This window comes from Oncorhynchus gorbuscha, linkage group LG14, assembly GCF_021184085.1.
Source record: "Oncorhynchus gorbuscha isolate QuinsamMale2020 ecotype Even-year linkage group LG14, OgorEven_v1.0, whole genome shotgun sequence".
In the NCBI taxonomy this organism is placed as follows: Eukaryota; Metazoa; Chordata; class Actinopteri; order Salmoniformes; family Salmonidae; genus Oncorhynchus; species Oncorhynchus gorbuscha.
Window position 1 is genome coordinate 38,568,391 of NC_060186.1, and position 25,465 is coordinate 38,593,855.

A 25,465-nucleotide genomic window follows, 5' to 3' on the forward strand; every position below is an offset into this window, starting at 1 on the left:
AATAATAGTGAAGACATCAAAATGATTGAATACATACGGAATTGTGGAGTAAAAACATCTAAATATATTTGAGATTCTTCAAAGTAGCCACCATTTGCCTTGACAGCATTTCTACACATCTTGGCATCCTCTCAACCAGCTTCCTGAGAAATCACCTGGAATGCATATCAATTAACAGGTGTGCCTTGTAAAAGTTTAATGCGTTTGAGCCAATCAGTTGTGTTGTGACAAGGGAGGGGGAGCTGTACAGAAGATAGTCCATATTAGGGCAAGAACAGCTCAAATAAGCAAAGGGAAACAACAGTCCATCATTACTTTAAGACATGAAGGGCAGTCAACTGTTAAAGTTTCTTCAAGTGCAGTCGCAAAAAAACATAAATCGCTATGATGAAACTGGCTCTCATGAGGACCGCCACAGGAAAGGAAGACTCAGAGTTACCTTTTCTGCAGAGGATAAGTTCATTAGAGTTATCAGCCTCAAATGGCAGTCAAAATAAATTAGTTCAAGTAACAGACCCATCAACATCAACTGTTGAGAGGAGACTGAATCAGGCCTTCGTGGTCGAATTGCTGCAAAGATACCACTTCTAAAGGACATCAATAAGAGGAAGAGATTTGCTTGGGCTGAGAAACACGAGCAATGAACATTAGACCGGTGTAAATCTGTTCTTTTGGTCTTGTGTCCAAATTTGAGATTTTTGGTTACAACTGCTGTGTCTTTGTGAGACACGGAGGAGGTGAACGGATGATCTCCTCATTTGTGGTTCCTACCGTGAAGCATGGAGGAGGTGTGATGGTGTGGGGGTGCTTTGCTGGTGACACTGTCAGTGATTTATTTAGATTTCAAGGCACACTTAACCAGCATGGCTACCACAGCATTCTGTAGTGATACACCACGCCATCCCATCTGATTAGGGCTTAGTGGGACTATCATTTGTTTTTCAACAAGACAATGACCCAAAATGCACCTCCAGCCTGTGTAAGGGCTATTTGACGAAGGAGAAGAGTGATGAAATGCTGTGTCAGATGACCTGGCCTCCACAATCACCCGACCGCAACCCCGTTTGGGATGAGATGGACCGCAAAGTAAAGTAAAAGCAGCCAACAAGTGCTCAGCGTATGTGGGAACTCCATCAAGACAGTTGGAAAAGCTTTGCTCATGAAGCTGGTTGTGAGAATGCCAAGAGTGTGCAAAGCTGTCATTAAGGCAAAGGGTGGCTACTTTGAAGATTCTCAAATGTAAAATTGATTTTGATTTTGTTTAACACTTTTTTGGTTACTACATGATTCCATATGTGTCATTTCATAGTTTTGATGTCTTCACTATTATTCTACAATTGAAAATAAATAAACACCCTTGAATGAGTAGTTGTGTCCAAACATTTGACTTGTACTATATGTCACAACAGGTCTAAATATGTGTCATGAACATATGACAGGTTATGTCAGCTGTTATGACTGTTATGACGCTAGGTGTTAAGTAAAGTGTTACCTTATTTGGGGGGGGGGGACACCCTTGAAAACGAACTGCTGCATCTCAAGAAATTCAAAATGTCTAAATAAAATGGTTTCATAGAATAGATTTGCTTTATCTTTGACCGGAGAAATCTTAAACTAGTTACAATAAGATTACAGGAAAGCTAAATAACGTATTAACTTTTTAGATGTTCTAAGACTTGATATTGTTGACTGTCTGTGGTGCTGTCTGGTCTAGGAGCTAGATTAGTACTATATACGGAATAGGTTGCCATTTTGGATGTACACTGTGTTAATGGGAGATGGCAAATCTAGGTCTGTGTGGGTGGGTTGACTGGTTCCTTGTAGGGTTGAAGCCCTCAAATCCCCAGACAAGCAGAAAAGCTGCTCTCACATGGAACTAACTGGATCAGAGGGGGAACTAAAGCCACTGACACTTTAACCTTTGCTTGAACACGACTTTGTCACTGTAAGTACTTTATCGCTGTTTTTACTTATACTGTGTCGAGGGATTAGGTAAGTGGTAGCATAGTTAGTGAAGGATATTTGGACGTTTCTGATTCTTGTCATATGGGCTTTGCTGAAGAATAAATATAAAAAAGTTGCCCCCATACAGAAATACATCTTTAAGCATATACCAGTAAAGGCATAATGATTAGCTTTGAATGTGTATGTTAAATAAGAACCAAGATTTGAGTGGTGGTGACTTTAAAGATTTAATCCCCAAAAATAAAACCTTTTTTTTTTTTTCAGAAGGTGAGTATGTTTAATCGGGTCTAAACAAAATTATACGAAGGGAAAAATGATTATACAGAAATGTTTTCTGTAGGTTCCAGTGTCAGCATGATGCTGTCTGGATGACTGCGAGCTGTGAGCTTATAGCGTCAAGATAACGTCACTGAAGTCCACTAGTATTAAGACTACTGCTCTCAAAGCAAAATTGATGTTACCTCTAACCAGAGTGTATATGTCTATGTGTGTGTGTATATATATATATATATTTATATATATATATATATATATATTTAGCAAGTGTAGAAGTAAGAATACATATAGTACAGCTAAGTACATGTACCATACAAATCCACACAGTGAAGAAAATACTTTTGCTCACGCCAAAGTCACTATCTCTCTGGTCCGTCTACATTGTGTGTACATGAATGACATGAGAGCTATCACGGCATAAACAAAGGACAGGAAGCCCACAAAGCAGTGTATGAACAGGAAGGGGTCTACTGGCACAGCCACCAGCTCAGTGCAGCGCTCCCCGTTAAAGTGCCAGACTTTACCTATTGGGCATCTAAAGCGGTGAAAGACACTTGGTTAGAGCCCATAATATACAGTTCAAGAAGAGTATGTGTAGTGTTGACTGTGCTATTACATTGTCACGTTGTGTTGCTTCCCTCGCAACACTTTAAGTAAACAACATAAACAAGTAGAACAACGTAACAGGTGAGAGAAACAAGTGATGACAATGGATATTATGAATATTTAGGTAGCTGTAGAAATGTATGGTTTAATACAAATCTTGGTACACGTATAGAAACCCACTGCAACGCTTCCTATGTGTTCAGATAGTTGAAGTATTCAAAGGTACCTGCAAGTGGCTCCAAGCCTTGGTACTATCTCACAACGGCCCCCGTTCTGGCAGTAGTCCGGCTGCAGGACACAGATACTCTGACAGGGCAGGCCGTCCATAGCCATGTACCCCGGGTCACAGAGACATTCGGCCTCCCGTGACCACCGATTCACCACACAGTGAGAGAAGTCGTTGCACGCCAAGAACTTACAGGGATCTGCTTGATCAGCTGTTCAAAAAGAATGAGGAAGGAGGGAAATGGTAGGATCAGTTTCCATGAAATACCAAAGTAGCTGTGACGCTGTCTTCCCCCCTTTTTTTCTCAGGGAGGTAGTCAAAAGTGTTCAATTTTAATGAGGTTTTCCCTCTGTTTTTGTCTGAATTTAATTTGAAGGTTTAGCACGTTAGTTATTGAAAAGTCTAGCAATGATGACCCATTGCATTCTATAGATTTTACACTCTCAACAATTTATAGTCTACGATACAACTGCTTTATTCTTTGAAGCTGTAAAAGTCTCCATGCAAAATGTTCTCATTCATTAGACTGTTACTACAATATATTTGTTATGTTCTGTAAACATCTTGAAATGAGTGCAACTGCAGTGAAACATGGTCTGAGTCTGAAATGGCACACTATTCCTATGTATTGCACTACTTTTGACCAGGGCCCTACCTATGGGAAAAAGTAGTGCACTATATATGGAATAGGGTGCCATTTGGGACACAACCCCGGGCCTCATCTCGTACCAGGCTCTATGTCCATAGAGTGACTGTCAATCTCAATGTTGAGTCTCATGGCTGCAGCGTTGCAGAAGTCTTCCAGGACACAGTGGACGGCCTGGGTCACGTTGTATGGCACTGACTTGGTGAACTTCATCTTGCTGTTGACCACAATGCTGCCATTCCTGAAGTTAAGAATCTCTAGCTTCTTGAATCCTGTTAGATTGGACTGCAGGTAAGGCAGCAGCTGAACAGAAACAGAAGAGAAAAGCCACAAGTGACTAAAGCGTTGAGGACAAATGATTTTCAATTGACATTTAAACGTGTTTCACTTTTTTCTCTTAGGCATAGAAAGAGATTATTGGCCTTCCCTGACTTGAATGACTTTCTCATAACAGTGACATTTAATCACTGTCCGTAATAACCGTGTGGTAGTTCAAATAGTTCTACCCGCTACTCCCCATGTTTTTATAAACTATTGAAGTGTAACAAAGCCCTTTTACTAAAATCCTCTACTTGTGACCGGTGTGGCAGTGTTCCATTATTCAAAGCCATGAAGTGATAATACCAGGTCTGAGGTCTAACCAGGTCTAACCAAGTCTAAGCCAGGTCGAAGCCAGCACCTTCCCTCTGAGTTGAATAAACCATTTAAAAGGATGTCATTCGTCGGCTCCTGAGCATAGATCAGACAAGTCCGGGGGGCAAAAAAACTTTGCCTTCAGTGATTTCTTTCAATTGGAAATATTGAATGTAAAACCGTTACTGGCAGGCAGCACATTGAATAGTTTTTGATCTTTGGAGGAAAACTTAGGACAGCTTTGATGCTGGTTGAGATCTCGGAGCTTGGCAGTTCATCAGACTTTTGTTGTCAGCACAGCAATCTTCCTAATAGTTTTTCTCACTTCTTGGTTTTGTCAAAGGGATTCAAAGCTACAATTTTAAACAAACAGAGAGCATGACCCACTCTGCAATTATATGTTAATTATGCACAAATTGTGAGTGAAGTGCCATATCATTCGAAAATACATATCCTCAAGAATTGAAACACCTTAAAGGTTGCCTAGTTAAGGCTCTACGGGTGCAGATAGAATAGATCAGATCAGGCTCTGTGTAGCATTTGGTGTTGAAGTATCATGTTATTATGACGCAGCTGGTCATAATGGCTCTATCATTCATTTATCCACATACAGAACGTGCATATGTTTACAATGAGCCGTCCATTTCAAATCCATTAACTTCTCAGAGAGTCTGGCCCTTCAATTTACAAATAGCGTTATTTTTTAAGCCTGAAATTAGCCCAAACAAACGATTCCATTGGAGTCTGTACATGTGGAGAGGCTGAGGGGTTACCAGCACGCTTTTAGTGACGAAGCCACGGGGTCAATGACAGCAACAACGAAAATTGGTTTGACATATGAAATATTTCATCTCCCTCTCTCTCTCTCTCCTTCTCTCCTTCTCTCTCCCACATCTTGTCACGTCAAAAGGAACCAGACCAGTGTCTGCGTGCTCGGTTGTCAACATGGCAGCCCTCATCTTCTGCAACGTATTTAACTGTAAGCTGAGTCATTGCACTGTATACCGAGGGGAACGGTGCAGTTGTTTCAGCGTGAAAGCGAGACATGTTATTCGACGTATGTGCATAAGTAGATCTAATCGATGTAAATATCTGTTGATGATTACAACCAATCATTAAAGGCAGCTAATGGAGTATTCCTATCTAACATGTCAAGTTCAAGAGAAAGGTGAAGACAGGTTAGCTATTGCATATACTTTCACAAACAATATACCCATCAGATGCATCATTTCAATGTATGTTATTCTGAAAGCTAAGTCTGCCATCTTATAGCTCGTGGCTAAATTCGCTCAACGTTAAAGCGGGCACGTCAGTTTAGTCCGAGGAAACAGGAGTCATGCAAAACGCAGGCCTTTAAATATGGACGTCACTCCAAAAATGAACATAGCTGAATTGATGCATTTGCTAAAAAAGGCACTGCATCGCAGTGTTGTGGCGTCACTACAGCCTGGAGTTCGATCCCAGGCTGTGTCATTACCGTCCGTCTGATCTTGTATATTATTTAGGGTGAGGAAAATATTTATGAATTATAATAAAAAAGAGTTTTGGAGAACCTTTACAGACTAAATATCTTGGTGAATCAAAAATACAGTAGTTCGATTCATCCTGAAAGTTGACATATTCAATTGTTCAATCCGTTGAATATTGGAAGGTGAGAAAAGAGTACAATAGGGGTGAAACGGTAGTCCTATAAATCTACCTTAATAATCCTCACTAATCACGGAACTGTGATGACAACCGTCTAATCTCCAGGTATAAACTGCTACGTATGGTCTGTGTCCACTAAGGATTCAAATAGGCTACATGTGCCAAATGATTGCACAGCTCGTTATACGTTAGCCTAATATGATCCACTATGGCAAGCGATCCTCAGGAACAACCACACAAAGGTGACCGAGGAAAGATAGGCTACCGATAGTGGGTAATATTTAACACAATACAAATTGTAACATTTCGAACATATAATTAAAACGTTTCTGCAAATCATAAATCAACAGAGTAGGTTTGGTGTTATAATGTCATTTGCTAATGGCTACAGAAGCCTATAGCTTGGGTCTACAAAGCATTTAATAAATGTCCCTGTGGAAAAGGTGATATGTTATGTTCCAATTTGCCTCCGTACTGTACGACTGGTTTCACATTTGTCTCCAGTGATCATAAGGTAAAATAGATCTAAAACAATTGTCGTTGATATTTACAATCCCCTTATCCAAACAGTTTACTAATTTACCTAGCTCTTATCAATAGCGCTGATCAATTTGTAAATTACAGTGCATGGAGAATGTTATTTCTATTGAAAAACAATAAAGTAGATGTTATTCCACTTGGAACAGGCAGGTTGCTCGACCTCATTCATCGCTTCATCACGCATAAAGATTGTGAGGGAATTAAATCGAGGTCAGAATACAGTATATCTGTAGACACACTTCCGACCACACCTTCATTTATTTTATTTCACACCTTCATTTCCGTAATCTCCACCCCAAACGAATAGTGGATGAATAGAATGCTATTCTCATGCTTAAGTTCAAGGTCAGAATACGTGTAAAGAGAATTATGTTCCATTTACATGCTTAACTTGGGTCGGAATTCCCCCCTTTATGAACATATTTCATTCTCACTCACCAGTTCCAAAAAGGTGTTCTCCAGGGATCTGTATTCTGAAGAGCTCTTGTTGAAGAGGTCATCTGAGAACCTCATGTTAGTAACCCGTAGACTGAAGAACACCACCAGCTCCCTGCCTTTACTCGCTGTGGTCATGGAGGGAGTGGTCAGGTATCTCAGTGGTGGAGAAGCTGTGGTCTCGACGGGGTGCACCTCAGGAGCCAATGAGTATACACTGGCCTCCGGAAGGTTAATGGGCTCTGTGCTTACCAGGTCCATTTGATCAAGTTCGTCTGCAAGGTCTTGCACACGCTCGTCCTCAGGTTCTGAGTCCTCTACGACCTCCTCTTCAGCCTCTTCATTGATAACAACCACCCCAGGCTCCTCAGTATCCTCCACCATCAGCTCTAACTCTGAAGGTGACTCTGTTACATCTACCACAGGCACAGTGTCAGATTCTGCAGGGGGTGTTGACGTAGAGTCAGGGATGGGTTCTGCTATCATTGCTATCTTCTCTTCACTCTCCTCTGGCAATGGAGCCACTTCCATGTCACTGACCTCTGCTGTGTCATCTTTGTAATAGGAGAGGATATTTCAATAAGTCACTAACCATCACAAGTGTGTTTTACCCATACTGCAAATGCCTGCCAACTGTCCAATACATAATACATTATCCTGCTTTATACTGAATGTGGAGCTTCATTCCCTATATGACTGCTGGAAGGAAACCGTTCCAGGCGAGCCATTCATTTCTGCCGGGGCTTGCAGTGAATAATATTTGTCTGATTTATTTTATAAAAATCAATCAGCATCATTTGATAAAGTATCTCTCAGCGGTATAAGCATTGGTAATGAATGAATTGTCAAAAGCCTTGTGTATACTGCATACAAAATGATAAACACGACAAAAGATTAATCAGCAGGCAGCACAGCATTCAGCCCAAATATAGACCATACATCTCCTCCCTGGACCGGCCTGTAATTATTAGTTGTGATGCAACTGCACTCCTCCAGCAACAAAATTCATTTAATTATATATGACTGTTATCTGTTCTTCACTGGTCAAAAACAGCCTTTATAACCTACATTACTCACCTGTTTCTTCCACAGTATCAACAGCTTCCTCAGGATAGCTGTCCTCATACCCGTGGTATTCAGGCAACAGTTCCTCCATGTCCTCCTCAGTTGACTGGTCTTCTATTGGGACAATATTGTCCTCTTCAACAGGATCAGGTTTCCAGGTTTCCTCTCCAAATAGAGTGTCCTCTAAAGAATCCACAGGTTGGATGATTTTAATTTCTTCAGCTGGTGGTTCACTAATATTTTCCTCAAGCTGTGTTTCCTCAACTACCCCTTCCTCAGGTTCTGGATTTTCAACTTCCTCTTCCTCAGGCTCCGGTTCTTCAACTTCCTCTTCTTTAGGCATTGGTTCTTCAACTTCCTCTTCCTCAGGTTCCAAGACCTCAACTACCTCTTCCTCGGGTCCTGGGTCTTCAACTACCTCTTCCTCAGGCTCCGGTTCTTGAACTTCCTCTTCCTCAGGCATTGGTTCTTCAACTTCCTCTTCTTCAGGTTCCAAGACCTCAACTACCTCTTCCTCAGGTCCTGTTGCCTCAATTACCTCTTCCTCATATTCTTGTTCTTCAACTACCTCATCCTCTGGTTCTGGTTCCTCAACTACCTCTTCTTCAGGCTTTGGTTCCTCAACTACCTCTTCCTCAGGCTCTGGTCCCTCAACTACCTCTTCCTCATATTCTGGTTCTTCAACTACATCATCCTCTGGTTCTGGTTCCTCAACTACCTCTTCTTCAGGCTTTGGTTCCTCAACTACCTCTTCCTCAGGCTCTGGTTCCTCAACTACCTCTTCCTCAGGTTCTAGTTCCTCAACTACCTCTTCCGCAGGTTCTAGTTTCTCAACTACCACTTCCTTAGGTTCTAATTCCTCAACTACCGCTTCCTCAGGTTCTAGTTCCTCAACAACCTCTTCCTCAGGTTCTAGTTCCTCAACTACCGCTTCCTCAGGCTCTGGTTCCTCAACTATGTCTTCCTCAGGCTCTAATTCCTCAATTACCTCTTTCTCATATGCTGGTTCTTCAACAACCTCAACCTCTGGTTCATCAACTACCTTTTCCTCATGTTCCAAGACCTCAATTACCTCTTCCTCAGTTTCTGGTTCTTCAACTACCTCTTCCTCAGGTTCTGGTTCCTCAACTACTGCTTCTTCTGGTTTCTCAACTACCATTTCCTTAGGTTCTGAGACCTCAACTACTTCTTCCTCAGGCTCTGGTTCCTCAACAACCTCTTCCTCAGGTTCTAGTTCCTCAACTACCTCTTCCACAGGTTCTAGTTCCTCAACTACCGCTTCCTCAGGCTCTGGTTCCTCAACTATGTCTTCCTCAGGCTCTGATTCCTCAATTACCTCTTCCTCATATGCTGGTTCTTCAACAACCTCAACCTCTGATTCATCAACTACCTTTTCCTCATGTTCCAAGACCTCAATTACCTCTTCCTCAGTTTCTGGTTCTTCAACTACCTCTTCCTCAGGTTCTGGTTCCTCAACTACTGCTTCCTCTGGTTTCTCAACTACCATTTCCTTAGGTTCTGAGACCTCAACTACTTCTTCCTCAGGCTCTGGTTCCTCAACAACCTCTTCCTCAGGTTCTAGTTCCTCAACTACCTCTTCTGCAGGTTCTAGTTCCTCAACTACCGGTTCCTCAACAACCTCTTCCTCAGGTTTTAGTTCATCAACTACCTCTTCCTCAGGCTCTGATTCCTCAATTAACTCCTCCTCATGTTCTGGTTTTGCAACTACCTCATCCTCTGGGTCTGGTTCCTCAACTACCTCTTCCTCTGGTTCTAGTTCCTCAACAACCGCTTCCTCAGGTTCTAGTTCCTCAACAACTGCTTCCTCAGGTTCTAGTTCCTCAAATACCTCTTCTTCTGTTTTCTCAACTACTTTTTCCTCATGTTCCGAAACCTCAATTACATTTTCTTCAGGTTCTGGTTCTTCAACTACCTCTTCCTCAGGTTCTAATTCCTCAACTACCTCTTCCTCAACTACCGTTTCCTCAAGCTTTGGTTCCTCAACTACCATTTCCTCAGGCTTTGGTTCCTCAACTACCGCTTCCTCAGGTTTTAGTTCCTCAACTACGTCTTCCTCAGGTTCCAAGAGCTCAACTACCTCTTCCTCTGGTTCTTCAACTACCTCTTCCTCAGGTTCTATTTCCTCAAGTACCTCTTTCTCAGGTTCCAAGACCTCAACACCCTCTTCCTCAGTTTGTAATTCCTCAAGTACCTCTTTCTCAGGTTCTGACAACTCAACTACCCCTTCCCCAGGTTCAAGTTCATCAACTACTTCTTCCTCAGGTTCCAAGACCTCACCTACCTCTTCATCAGGTTCTGAGACCTCATCTACCTTTTCACCAGGCTCTAGTTCCTCAGCTACCTCTTCCTCAGGTTCCATGTTCTCAACTACTTCTTCCTCAGGTTCCAAGACCTCACCTACCTCTTCGTCGGGTTCTGAGACCTCATCTACCCTTTCACCAGGCTCTATTTCCTCAGCTACATCTTCCTCAGGTACCAAGTTCTCAACTACTTCTTCCTCAGGTTCCAAGACCTCAACTACAAAGACCTCATCTACCTCTACCTCAGGTTCTGGTTCCTCAACTGCGTCTTCCTTGGGCTCCGGTTCTTCAACTACCTCTTCCTCAAGTTCTGGTTCCTCAGTTGTTTCTTCCTCAGGCTCTGGTCCCTCAAATGCCTCTTCCTTAGTTTCTGGTTCCACAACTACCTCTTTCTCAGGTTCCGAGACCTCAACTACCTCTTCCTCGGGTTCTAGTTCCTCAACTACCTCTTCCGCAGGTTCTAGTTCCTCAACTAACTCTTCCTCAGGTTCCAAGAGCTCAACTACCTCTTCCTCGGGTTCTTCAACTACCTCTTCCTCAAGTTCTGGTTCCTCAGTTACTTCTTCCTCAGGCTCTGGTCCCTCAAATGCCTCTTCCTCAGTTTCTGGTTCCACAACTACCTCTTTCTCAGGTTCCGAGACCTCAACTACCTCTTCCTCGGGTTCTAGTTCCTCAACTACCTCTTCCTCAGGTTCTAGTTCCTCAACTACCTCTTCCTCAGGTTCCAAGAGCTCAACTACCTCTTCCTCTGGTTCCTCAACTACCTCTTCCTCTGGTTCCTCAACTACCTCTTCCTCAGGTTCTGGTGCCTTAACTACCTCTTCCTCGGGTTCCGAGACCTCAACTGCCTCTTCCTCAGGTTCTGGTTCAACTACTTCTTCCTCGGGTTCCAAGACCTCAACTACCTCTTCTTCAGGTTCCGAGACCTCATTTATCTTTTCACCAGGTTCTGGTTCCTCAGCTACTTCTTCCTCAGGTTCCGAGTTCTCAACTACTTCTTCCTCAGGTTCCAAGACCTTAACTACCAAGACCTCATCTACGTCTGACTCAGGTTCTGGACCTTCAACTAAGTCTTCATTGGGCTCTGGTTCCTCAAATACCTCTTCCTCAGGTTCTGGTTCCACAACTACCTCTTCCTCAGGTTCCGAGTTCTCAACTACTTCTTCCTCAAGTTCCAAGATCTTAACTACCGTGACCTCATCTACATCTGCCTCAGGTTCTGGATCTTCAACTACGTCTTCATTGGGCTCTGGTTCCTCAACTACCTCTTCCTCTGGTTCCTCAACTACCTCTTCCTCAGGTTCTGGTGCCTTAACTACCTCTTCCTCGGGTTCCGAGACCTCAACTGCCTCTTCCTCAGGTTCTGGTTCAACTACTTCTTCCTCAGGTTCCAAGACCTCAACTACCTCTTCTTCAGGTTCCGAGACCTCATTTATCTTTTCACCAGGTTCTGGTTCCTCAGCTACTTCTTCCTCAGGTTCCGAGTTCTCAACTACTTCTTCCTCAGGTTCCAAGACCTTAACTACCAAGACCTCATCTACGTCTGACTCAGGTTCTGGACCTTCAACTAAGTCTTCATTGGGCTCTGGTTCCTCAAATACCTCTTCCTCAGGTTCTGGTTCCACAACTACCTCTTTTTCAGGTTCCGAGATCTCAACTACCTCTTCCTCAGGTTCTGTTTCAACTACTTCTTCCTCAGGTTCCGAGTTCTCAACTACTTCTTCCTCCTCAAGTTCAAAGATCTTAACTACCATCACCTCATCTACATCTGCCTCAGGTTCTGGATCTTCAACTACATCTTCATTGGGCTCTGGTTCCTCAAATACCTCTTCCTCAGGTTCTGGTTCCACAACTATCACTTTTTCAGGTTCCGAGATCCCAACTACCTCTTCCTCAGGTTCTGGTTCTTCAACCTCTTCCCCTTCAATCGGAATATGGATAATATCTTCCTCAACTTCAAAGTCCTCTATTGCTTCAGTGGCAGGCTGATCTGTGATGGCTGAGAGAGTCGTCACAGGTAATTCAGGGTTAGATACCTCTTCCTCAATGGCAATGACTGTGGTAAGCTTAATCTGAGTGGTCGGAGTAGGCTCAGCCTCCTTCTCAACAACAGCCTCCTCCTCTGATATCAAGTTAGGAAGGAGTTTAGCTGGAGAATTAGTTTCTATACTTTTTATTTCATGGGCGGAGGTAATATCCAAATCCACATGGGGTAAAACAGGGTACCCATTAGTAGGGACTAAATTACCAAAAGGTGGCTCAGGGTATTCCTCGTCAGGAGAGGTTGGGAAATAGTCTCTTACAAGCTCACCAGTTCCCTCATCAATGGCTTGAATGGTTTCAATCATGTGTGTGATAAATGGCACCTCTTCCTCTGGTTCAGTTGTTGCTTCAGATTCACTCTCCACTAATTCATCACTAGTGTCCTTGTAGATGTAGGGCACATCTCCTCTCTCTGGTGGTGCTGCTTCTTCTTGTTTTTCTGGAATATCTGTAGAGTCCAGGAAGGTGATGAGCGCATTTTCCTTTTCCACAGGGCCAAGTGGAACATCCAGACGAGGCTTCTCCATGGCAATCTCTGGCTCATCTGTGGATATGTCCAGATCGTTGTGGAAAGCTGGCTCAATGGACTGTTGATGAAACAGACAAAAAAAGGCATGTTGATGCAAAGTATGGTATTTTACCATTGGTCTAGATTAATAAGCCAGTACTTACATCTTCAATCGTTTCCTCAACAGCTTCCTCAACTGGTGTTGTAGTTGGTGGAATCCCTTTTACTGTGGAAAGACGTACAACAACGATGCAAAACATGTATTTCACAAATATAACAACTTATTCACAGTGATTTGGCTACCTGGTTCAAAGTTTAATGACTGTAGATCCACTGGCAGAGAGGCCTCTTCACTCAAAGCCTTGGCCACCATTTCCCGCAGGCTGGGCACAGCTGACACTGGAGTCCCTGTGTCATCCTCTGAAATTGTCTGAAAGACCAGAGAATAGTGCACTGTCACTCCTCCAGGTCTGAAAAAGAAGAATATATTGTATGAGAGAAAATAAGAGTAGTTAGTGATTACTGTATTATACAGATATATACACACTTTAAGCAATTAACTAAATCAACTAAAAACAAAGCAATCCCCTGGGAGGTTTAAGAATTGGAGAGTCAAGATACAAGATCAATTGAAAAGTAGTGTACTTGAAAGGCAGAGCATGGAAATCAACCACTTTTTTCTTGCAGATTTGAATGACACTATCAAAAATGTATCAATATTCAGCTCTGTCAATGCGGAAGCTGGAGGGTAAACATATTAGTTCAATGGGATTAATAGCAATGATACATCAATGTTGATACATCAATTTCTTTCCTTTTTGTTTTTGTGAACAGTGAAGATGCCAAGGTCGAAAGAGTTGTGTATCCTTTATCAGATTAGTGAAGCGGCTCGAGCCACTAACTGGCATGGATGTTATTGCATGTGACAGCACTGGCCACCACAGGGCCCGCAAATTAGGGAGGGAGCAACTCCGCAATTATTCTATTCACACAGGGCTTTGTATTGTACTACTTACATGCCTTCCATCCTAAGATGAAGAAGCCTATGAGGGAGGGATACTTTGTGATTTTGGCAACGAGGCCCTCTATCTACTTCCCAGAGTCAGATGAACTCGTGGATATCATTTTTATGTCTTCATGCAGTTTGAAGGAAGTAGCGCTAGAGAAATTGCTAACTAGCATTAGTTTAAGGACTGGAAATCTACTGGTATGTTACTAGCATGCTAGCAGATACCCATGGACTTCCAGTCAATGTGCTAATGCTACTTAGCATTGGCTCACAAAAATACAGTACCTCTAACTTCCTTCATACTGGACACAGAGACATACAAATGGTACCCACGAGTTCATCTGATTCTGGGGAAGTAGATAGAGGGCTTCGTTGCCAAAATCACAAAGTATAAATGAGCTACAGAAGGGGAGAAAAATGAGTCCCAGTTTCAGCTGACTTTGGTCGCCATTTCTCAACAATGTCCCTGGTTGATGTATTGACCCATCATGGCTGCAGTGCACAAACAGCCGAGTAATAGAGCTCGCCTGCTTGAAGTCCTAAAAACCAGAAATGATTTACCTCTGGTTCGTTCAGCCATTCCTAATGGGCAGAAAGAATAGAGTTTTGGAATAAATGCCAAAAATAAGGTCTGAGGTTAACACAGGCTTCTGAGATCTTATATGTTTTGTTCTATGAGATAACATCAGTCAGTTAACATGACCTTTGAATTAGGAAGCCTTAGTCTATTACTTTTTAAAAGTTCACAAATTCTTTAAAATTCACAAAAAGTGATGTTAGCTGATGAAGATTATAGCATAGAACAAAACGTATATATGATCTCCTAAGTTTATGTTTACCACAGACCTTATTTTCGGTCTTAATAAAAAAAACTATATTTTGACATAGGCTTTGTTGGTGAGTTGGTGCCTACAAAAAGACGCCATTACTCTCTATTGCTGAGTTGCTGTTTGTTTAGGGGAAAATCCATTTGAATTCAATCACTTTTTTAAAGCAGCTCTTTTGATTTGAACGAAACCTTCCATACATATTTGTGATTCGTAGAAGTGCTCAGAAAGTGACTTTTTGGACTTGAATGCCAAAACATTCAGGCGCTAAAGATGCTGAAAGCTGACCTATTTGGCATACCCCACATTCATGTCTTCATTAATGGAAAATATAAATGGTTGAGGTTGACATCATTAGAAAGCTTACAAACAGGGTTGTTAAACCATTGTATTATTTATTGATTTAAAATAATAATAATTTCGGATTAAAAAAATAAATCTTAAACATTCATTATCAAAATAATATATATGAGTGATTGGAAATTATACAGACAGTTACATTGATAGAAGCCACAATCTATCTGCAATGTTAAAGCTGATATTATTTATTTCATATTCACATATGTTGTAGCTTAGACCCTATTTGACATAATCTGAGGTTTTTGTGTTGTGCCCGCCATCGGTTGAGACACAACATGCTCTTGAATCCAGGGTGGGTGTCATGTTTTGGCTAATAAAATGGGAATAAAATACAAATGTCAACTTTCTAACGGTACCACGAAGATGGTTGGAGATCCACACATATCAGAGAAGGTTGACTTGAATGGGAATATCTGTTGTTTTAAATTATACTTTCAATTCTCCATAGGAAACCTATTGAAATCATAGAAATATATATCATAGAATAGACCATTTAAGTTGACATTCGCTGGTGGGTAGACCAGGGGCCATCTTTGTGGTTGTAATTAGAACCACAAAGAAGTCATTAGAAGCATGTTGTGTCTCAAACATTTGCGGGCACAACACAAAAACCTCAGATGATGTAAAGTAAGGTCTAAACTACAACATATGCGAATATGAAAAAAAATCAGTAGTTTATCCATTTTTAGATAATGTTTTTATAAATGGAAACTCAACCATAGGTTGAAGATGTGATGAAGACATGGATGTCTCGTGGTATGTTGGGGTATGAAAAAGGGGTAACCTTTGAGCACCTCTATCTCCTGAATGTTTTGGCATATTCAGGTCCAAAAAGTCACTTTCTGACCACTTCTTCCATGGACAAACATGTATAGAAAGTTTTGTTTCAATCAAAAAGGGATGCTGTCAAAAAGTGATTGAATTGAAATGGATTTACTCTTAGGTTATCTGATCCCTCTCTCCCTGCGTCCTGCGATAGATCCGGATACACACTGAGCGAAGCAGCAGACTGGCAGGGACAAGCACAGACACAGAGGGAAACTGCAGCTACCACTCAAGATGGCTCTCATCACAGTAATTCAATTACCCTTCACTCCCATGGGCCTCGCTAAGATTTGGAGAGAGGGAAGAAAAGAGGACATTAGTATGTGATATATTGACTTGTCAGCCGTTAGTATGTGATATAATGACTTCTCAGCCATTAGTACGAGACATAATGATTTATCCTCTTCAAAGGAAATAAAACGCCCTTCATTGCTGGTCGGGTGTCATCACAAACATGTGCTTTTCACTCGTGACATGTATTCTTTTGTATTTGAATGTAAAGCTATAATGACCTTCAAAGGAAAGATGTATTTTTGGCATGCATGTCGTTCACACTAATGACTAAAGTATTCTTATTACAGTCAGCATAGCCAAGAGCACCACCTGTAGCATGACAGAATGGCTGGATGGCCCTAAAATATTTTCTGTTCCTGGCATTTGACTGCATTTCAGCTGGGTGGGCATGGACTTGTTATGTATTCAAATGAATCCAGAGTCCATTCCAAATCAACACGTGGTTCAGGTCCGATTAAATACATTTAGTCTGAGAGGAATTTCTCAGCGCAGTGAGAGGCTGTGCTTCACTTCTACTGGTGGAGCTACCAGCTTTCACCTGGCTTTCATCTGTCTCACCTAATCTATTGCTTTTTCCATTAGCTCTCCAAAATGTTGGAATTAAGCTCGAAAGCACCAGATGTGATTATTCATGTCTGCCACAGATTTACCTGATTCCCAAAACACTGATCTCTTTAAATCCTGGGAGCTTGTCAAAAACATGGAGCATCTGTTGAAAAAGAAGATGGACTAAATTAAACTAGTTTATTACAGAATCAAATATGATGCCATTTTCTGTTGGCACAAATGTTACTGGTTACCAGCTCCCATAATGTAATCTGAGGATATCTAAAGTACTGTAAGTCAGGAATGTATGAACGGGACACTTACACTCATATATCTCTACCTTTATTTACTCACATTTAGCAGACACTTGCCACTGGGCACACACTGGTTGAATCAATGTTGTTTCCACGTCATTTCAATGAAATTTCTTTGAACGAACGTGGAATAGACATTGAATTGACGTCTGTGCCCAGCTTTGAGAGTCCAATGAATTTCCGCCATTGTTACATCCAATGGGAGAAAATGTGCAAGTGCATATTTCGGGAGAAGGGTGGAGATCGGGACTGAACCATGGTGTATTCAGGTTGAGAATCCATTAATTGCAACTCAGTAATCTGCTTTCCTTGCTTCTGACTCATGATCCTGTGGCATTCTATAATTATCTTTAACCATGAACCCCTTCAGAGGGCCACAACCCATGAGGACAGGAGCACTTGTAGCAACGTGTCACAGATCACACTCTACTGCATCAGGTATCTGTTAGTATCTGTTAGTTGATCGTGTGACACTTTATAAGATAATGACTTTATTTCCAATGGTACATTTTGTTTGCGGCACTGTGCATACATTAAAAACATGTAAAAAAAAAAATCAAGACACCAAATAAACTGTACCTCAATGGGATAGCCCATTGGTCTTAGGGACATTTACATTACTGATGGACATAAAGAGGGTATACAGACTACAGAGCCTGGCCTCCCATAAGTCTTTCCATCTACAGTGCAGTATCTCGACTAGCCTGAGTGTCAGTCCGTTTGCCCCATCATGCCAACTCCTTGTCACTCCTTTCCATTCTATTTGGCTTGACAATGACAGCAATGGTTATTATCTCACCTGGTCTTGCAGGTGTTGAGAGAGGTCAACATATTGGGGGGAGTCAGGGTCATCCAGTAGTTCCCTGTAGCCTGGGTCCACCAGGTCAATGCTGAACTCCACTATCTCCTCCACATGGTTCTCTGGAACAATGTTGGGCAGCTCAGAGTCCTACAAATAGTGGAATGAAAACAGGGTTCTATTCATTAGGTACCAAAAGAGCCCAATTGATTAGGTACCAAAAGAGCCCTATTGATTAGGGACCAAAAGTCCTATTCATTAAGCATCAAAAGGAAAGAAAACAGACTGAAATAGGGAGGGACAACCTGAACTTAAGAAATACCCATTTTAGTTTTCCCTTGCAAAACATTATGCTATTATGGTGTAGGCTCGGCCCTAACATATGTGCTCTCTGTAACCTCTGGGTCTGCATGGCAAATGGCCCCGGAACACAGGGAACATTCTCAAGGGCCTGTCAATCCTTTCCCCATCAAGAGGCCAAAATGCCTTTCTCTCTCTCTGTGACACAGTATGCAGCGGATAAACTATTGAAATGTGTGTTAGTGATGCTTGTTTGGTATCTGAAACTTGTACCCTGAAGAGAACACTGATGCTATCTATATGGATGTATGATCTCTGTAGTAAGTCTAGATGGTCAGAGTGAACTCTGACGACACTGTATGCAAGGATCTCTTTGGTCCTCTCAGGAATGATGTCTTCTCTCTAGTATACCCAGCCCACCCCCTCAGGTCATCAAACATAGATGTGACCGCCTTCCTAGAGGATGTTGGCTGGTTCGATCTGATTGGATATCTTAGTTTTATTCATTTTGGTTTGGTCTGTGGTTGTCAAAAAAACAGATTTTCAACACAAATGATTCAGATCTGGTATAAATGGAATGGAAGTACTGAGTTCTCTCACTTGCTCCTGTTATCCACTCTACAGAAAGGTTGTTTGGACATGTTTCTCTTGTAGGCTGCTCGGCCTTCTGCCTGAGTAGACCTGTTTTGTTCATGCTTTGCTTTGTAACTCTGACATCTTTATGCCTAGAATAATGCCTTGTAATGCTAGTTAATGTTTTGTAACTTAAGCTTTATGCCTTGTGTGGGATTTCATTCTGTTTTACAATGTTCATGAAATATCTGCCTAGAATAATGCCTTGTAATGCTTGTTCATGTTTTGTAACTTAAGCTTTATGCCTTGTGTGGGATTTCATTCTGTTTTACAATGTCATGAAATATCTGACTTAGGCAATTCTCAGACATTTCTCGATGGCTTATTACTGTAACCCAACTATAGTCTCTTGCAAAAAAAGCTAAATCATCTTTATGTAGTCAGATATTTAGTTTTAGTAGACTTTGGTCATATTAATTGCATATTAGTCTTATGATGGGTCATATGTAAGGTATACTGTATATAAAATGCATATGATACATATTACTTCACTACAATGGTTTTGCCTAATGAATAGGAACAGCAGTTAGATCGTGTATTTGATGATAACATTTAGCCATATGGTCTAAAAGCTATCAGCTCACCCTCTCTGTCTGAGACATACAAGGCAACAGCTGGGCTGGGCAACCACAAGCAAACATTCTGTCAGCTTTCCTTCCAATCTGCAAGCTGTTAGCAATCTTAACATCTAGCCTAAGCTACAGTGCCTTCAGAAATTATTGATACCCCTTAAACTTATTACACATTTTTTTGTGTTACAGCTTGAATTCAAAATGGATTCAATATTTTTCTTACCATCTACACACAATTCCCCATAATGATGAATGTTTTGCACATTTATAAAATATAAAAAAACTGAAATATTACATTTACATAAGTATTCAGACCTTTTACTCAGTACATTGTTGAAGCACTTTTGGCAGCGATTACAGCATCAAGTCTTAGGTATGACGCTACAAGCTTGGCACACCTGTATTTTGGGAGTTTCTCGCATGCCTCTCTGCAGATTCTCTCAAAAGGCTGTCAGGGTTGGATAGGGAGCGTTGTTGCACAGCTATTTTCAAGTCTCTCCAGAGATATTCAATCGGGATCAAGTCCGGGCTCTGGCTGGGCCATTCAAGGACATTCAAAGACTTGTCCCAAAGCCACTCTTGCATTGTCCTGTCTGTGTGCTTAGGGTCTTTGTCCTGTTGGAAGATGAACCTTCACCCCAGTCTGAGGTCCTGAGCGCTCTCTAGCAGGTTTTCATCAAGGATCTCTCTGTACTTTGCTCCGTTCATCTTTGCCTCGATTCTGACAATTCTTCCAGTCATTGAAAAACATCCCCACAGCATGATGCTGCCAGGTTTCCTCCAGATGTGATGTTTGGCATTCAGGTCAAAGAGTTCAATATTGGTTTCATCAGACCAGATAATCTTGTTACTCATGGTCTGAGAGTCGTTAGATGCCTTTGGGCAAACTCCAAGCGGGCGGTCATCTGTCTTTTTACTGAGGAGTGGCTTCCATCTGGCCACTCTACCATAAAGGCCTGATTGGTGGAGCACTGCAGAGATGGTTGTCTTTCTGGAAGGTTCTCCCATCTCCACGGAAGACCTCGAGAGCTCTGTCAGAGTGACCAACGAGTTCTTGGTCACCTCCCTGACCAAGGCCCTTCTTCCGCGATTATTCAGTTTGGCCAGTGTAACAGAATAACTTTACGTCCGTCCCCTCCCCCATACCCGGGCGCGAACCAGGGACCCTCTGCACACATCGACAACAGTCACCCACGAAGCATCGTTACCCATCGCTCCACAAAAGCCGCGGCCCTTGCAGAGCAAGGGGAACTACTACTTCAAGGTCTCAGAGCAAGTGACGTAACCGATTGAAACGCTATTTAGCGCGCACCGCTAACTAAGCTAGCCGTTTCACATCTGTTACACCAGCTCTAGGAAGAGTCTTAGGGGTTCCAAATGTCTTCCATTTAAAAATGATGGAGGCCACTGTGTTCTTGGGGACCTTCAATGCTGCAGACATGTTTTGATACCCTTCCCCAGATCAGTGTCTCAACACAATCCTGTCTTGGAGCTCTAAGGACAATTCCTTCAACCTCATGGCTTGGTTTTTCTCTGACGTGCAAAGTCAACTGTGAGACCTTATATAGACAGGTGTGTGCCTTTCCAAATCATGTCCAATCAATTGAATTTATCACAGGTGGACTCCAATCAAGATGTAGAAACATCTCAAGGATGATCAATGGAAACAGGATGCACCTGAGCTCAATTGCGAGTCTCATAGTGGAGGGTCTAAATACTTATGTAAATAAGGTATTTCTGTTTTTGATATTTTATACATTTGCAAAAAAAAATGAAATAAGGCTTAACAAAATGTGGAACAATTAATAATAATAGGTGTCTGAATACTTTCCGCTGGCAAGATTTGAAAACGGCTGTCTAGCAATAATCAACAACCAACTTGACAGAGCTTGAAGAATAATGTGCAAATATTGTACAATCCAGATGTGCAATACTCTTAGACTTACCCAGAACGACTCACACCCCTGAGTCAATACATGTTAGAATCATCTTTGGCAGCAATAACAGCTGTGAGTCTTTCTAGAGTACATACAACATGTGGAAAAAGTCAAGGGGTGTGAATACTGTCAATGGCGTTTACCTCCTCAGCAGCGGTTTCTTCTTCCACTGTATCATCAGGAGCATCAGGGACACTGGAATCACTGGTCACGGGAGTGGGTGGTTCTGGTGCAGCAGTCCGGGTCTCTTCTGGACCTAAACGGATCATTGATGTCATGAAGAAGGGCTCATACCCAAAACGTTTGTGCAGGAATACAAATCTGTTCATTTAAGCTGTTTTGGTTTTTCCCTAAACAGATCATTACAATCTAATTATACTATATGCAAGACAAACATACTGTATATTCAAGGCAGATTTATAAAATCATTGATTAACTATTGATATGTGCATTTTGATAAAGTGTCCTGCCATACCTGCTATCCCAGTGACCTCTGGTGCTGCTGTGGTTGCGGCTGCTTCTGCTCTGCAGGTGAAAGAGTAGATCATACGAATAATGAATGATGAATGTTTGTCCATAATAGCCCAGCTGTGAGTGGTTAAGCTAATGGTTTGTGAAAAACAGCATTTGACAACAAGCACTTATCCCCCAATTACTTTACAAGATAATTACCATGGCAATGCACAAGCTCTCCACCTGTTTTAAGAATACAATGGAATTCAACCAGCGGCACCATACACGAGTGCATGTACTTGTACAGTATACCAAAGCAGATGTACTGTACAGCATATAGTAACAACCTGGGTAAATACTTGGTCATTTATGGTAATTATGTCACGTGATATGGACTTTGACCTCTAGGGTAAATATCTGAATTACCTGTATGAATTGCTTTAAAAAAGAAACCCTGATACATTTTAAACTATGTTGCCAAGTGTTTCTAAAAGGTGATGAAATGACCTTTCAAATTATAAATAATATAACCAACTTTGAAAGCACCACCTACAACTATTGTTTAAAAATAGGCCATATTGTGCCATTGACATTAGAATGTTCTGAGCTTAGCTGTGGGGCAGCTATGTTTTTGAGTTGTAACTTTGGGGATAGAGCCACCAAATTGCACACACACACACAGTAAATGTAGAACAGGGTTATAAAATCACAGGATTCCCCACAGAAGCCTTTTTTCCAATGACCACCAAACACCTCAATTGGGTCGTATTGGATCAATTTCGGATTTACATACTTGTATGAAATGTAATTGTAGTATGCCCAATAATATCTTAAAGTATTCATAGTGATGTAGAATACACAACCAAATGAGCCAGGTGTGTGACCGTCTGCCAGCTATAAAGATGTTAAATTATTCACACAATTGTGGTCATAATATTTATCAAGCCTTAATTGCAATATTTCATCTTCAAAGATGTAAAAATGTATATGTACAAGTAAATATGAATTGATGTGGGCTGATTAAAATGATATACACTGTTATCCTATTCAGTGTTTTCATTATGGAGACTATAGACCTGCCCCTTACATTCCATTACTATGTAGAAACATCCAATGTTGGGCCTGTTGAGGCCAGGGTTGGGGACTAAACGGATTACAATAAATCTGTCACATGTAACTGATTACAACAAAAACTGGAACTGTTGTACTTCTAGGATTACTTTTAAATTAAGAAAGGATGTTTGCAACAAAATTATTTGACACCTTTCTGTTTTCTCAATGCCATAAATTAGCATTGAAAAATGTTGAGCTTGGAAGGCACTATGGTGTTTAACGCTGGTTTGATCATGTGAAATTGATCCGATAAGACCCCATTGAGTTGTTTTGCGGCCATATTGGGAAAAGGCTTCTGTGGGGTTAATGGCTCTGTACTTTATCTATAAATGTGTTTAAAACCATGTTCCAGCTGTATGTGTGTTTGGTTCTATCACCAAAGTTACAATTCAAAAACAGAACTGCCCCACCACCTTCTATGGCCAAGCTTCCTACATTCTAATGGCAATGGCACAGTATGGGCTATTTTTAAACAATAGTTGTAGGTGGTGCTTTCAAAGTTATATTACAACAAAGTACAAATTTATCAATGTGTCCTTTTTAAAGCAATTTATACAGGTCATTCAGATATGTACTCTAGATCAGGGGTTCCCAACCTTTTTCCTCCAGGGCCCCCTTTATCACAATTGAAAAATGTCAGCCCCCACCCTACCCCCCACCGAATTCACCCCTGACTTCCCCAAAAATAAAATGTTTTATTATGATATGTATATAAACCCTCAATGTAATTATGGGGTATACGTGAGCAATAACTTGTTGACATTGTTTGTCATAGGGTCAAATCCATATGGGAAATGTGAACGTGATGGATGAGTGACAACACACAGAAAGCTGTCATTGCTGCAATGCTATCACACATTTTCCAACTCTAGGGACATAAACCTCCAGGAGAATCCCTATTAGACATCGTCACCCCAAGTGAGCCTGACCGACCCCCCTGGCCCATGGACCACATGGAGTGCTGGAATTATATGGCAGGTTAAATTCAAAAAGCCGGACTCAAGAGGGCTGCAGTGTGTGTGAGAAAGAAGCACCGTTGACATCTATCAGCAGACAGCAGGCGGCATACTGCCTTTGTCTCTAAGCCTTACCCGGTCGACTGCCTCTCGTCTCGCAGATTCATCCTCTACGAAAGTAGAAAAATCACATCACCACATCAGTCATACACATCATCTGGACTTTAAACCAATAACATAATACATCGAAACTGTGTAGCATATAAAGTATCACTGAAACTTGGGAGTGCTGTCTGCAAATATACATGCATTTTATAAACTCATATAGATGTAAATTAACCAAATTGACTAGACTAGTGATTAATATGATGCTGTTTTGTGTATTAATGGGAGCAATATAACAAGGATATGTTTCCCCTTCACTCAAGAGACTGATATGTAATTAATACTGAGAGGAAAGACAGGTTCCTACAATTCCTTTCCCTGTGGCTATTGTGCAACAAACAATGCTGTTGTTTCCTGAGGAAATGTACTAAAATAAATGGATTTCACATGATATCATAAATTCACCCATTGGCCATTGCCATTGAACATGGTTTTACCCTCAGTAAAGACGTGCATATGCTCATTCAAATAATTAAAGTAATTATTGGTCTCACTGCTACAAAACATAAAAGGAAGGCATGTGTTGTTGGTTCCTCACCCTGTACACCATACTCATGTGCTCCTCTGAGTTGCTGAAGTTAGTGGCCAGGTCAGCGAGACACAGAGACTCGTGTTGACATGTGTGAACCCATGTTGTGTACTCTGTAGTGACAGGGATCCTGTCAAAGAAGATCCGGAAGGCCTCCCACACAGCCTCCTGACAAACTGACCAAAGACAAAACAGTCTTCCGGTGAGAATGAAAGATCCTCAGCACTTCGACCAATAGATAGAGATCCACATAAAGTCCAAGTGTACATCCCAAATGGCACCCTATTCCCTATATTGTGCACCACTTTTGACCAAAGCCCTATTGTTCCTGGTCAAGAAAAGTAGTACACTATAAAGGGAATAGGGTGCCATTTGGGGGGTGATAGAGATGTCTCAAAGAAAAAACAACTCTAAACAAAGCAGATTGTTTTCAGACACACGAGGGTTCAACGGTAGTGAGATAAAAGCTGGGAGAACGGCGGCTTTATCTTGTCAAGAGAACACACCGATGGTTCTCATGATGAACGACTCAATTCAGATTTTTTTCCCCCCTGACCTGTCCTTAGCCAAGTTCCCCACTCCATCCTCCATCCTCCCCTCAGAATGGCCCAGCGCTATCAGATTGGTTACCCTTTCAAATGTGAAATGAATTCAAGACTATTGCTGCAATCATTCAGTTTGTTCTTATCCTTCAATCCAACTATTTTGAGACTCTCAGCACGAAAAGAGTTGTAGAATAGACACAAAGTCTTATGTCTGGTGAAAAGATAAAAGTCTGCTCTTTTATCATCTTTACAAAAACCTGTGGGGGGAAAAAATGGAATTCCTATTCCCAAAGGTGTGCTTTTATGTTTTTAAAAGGCAGCGAATAAGTCCCAAATGGCAACCTATTGCCTATATAGTGCACTGCTTTTGTATTGCA

The 25,465-nt window shown here is 41.6% G+C and overlaps 1 protein-coding gene across 2 annotated transcripts in view; it reads right to left on the bottom strand.

Moving 5' to 3' along the window:
- Positions 1–25,465, bottom strand: part of LOC123994902 (titin-like) — a 35,978-nt gene that overhangs the window by 7,202 nt on the left and 3,311 nt on the right. For both annotated transcript variants that reach the window (XM_046297993.1, XM_046297994.1), the window contains exons 3-15: positions 24,553–24,719; positions 23,985–24,019; positions 21,803–21,852; positions 21,471–21,583; positions 17,886–18,035; positions 16,877–16,935; positions 16,195–16,215; positions 13,215–13,381; positions 13,076–13,137; positions 8,052–12,990; positions 6,978–7,528; positions 3,803–4,022; positions 3,074–3,284 (exon numbers count right to left, since the gene is read on the bottom strand). In XM_046297993.1, coding sequence (XP_046153949.1) covers positions 3,074–3,284; positions 3,803–4,022; positions 6,978–7,528; positions 8,052–12,990; positions 13,076–13,137; positions 13,215–13,381; positions 16,195–16,215; positions 16,877–16,935; positions 17,886–18,035; positions 21,471–21,583; positions 21,803–21,852; positions 23,985–24,019; positions 24,553–24,719 — 6,745 coding nt within the window. The remainder of the gene's footprint in view (positions 1–3,073; positions 3,285–3,802; positions 4,023–6,977; positions 7,529–8,051; positions 12,991–13,075; positions 13,138–13,214; positions 13,382–16,194; positions 16,216–16,876; positions 16,936–17,885; positions 18,036–21,470; positions 21,584–21,802; positions 21,853–23,984; positions 24,020–24,552; positions 24,720–25,465) is intronic.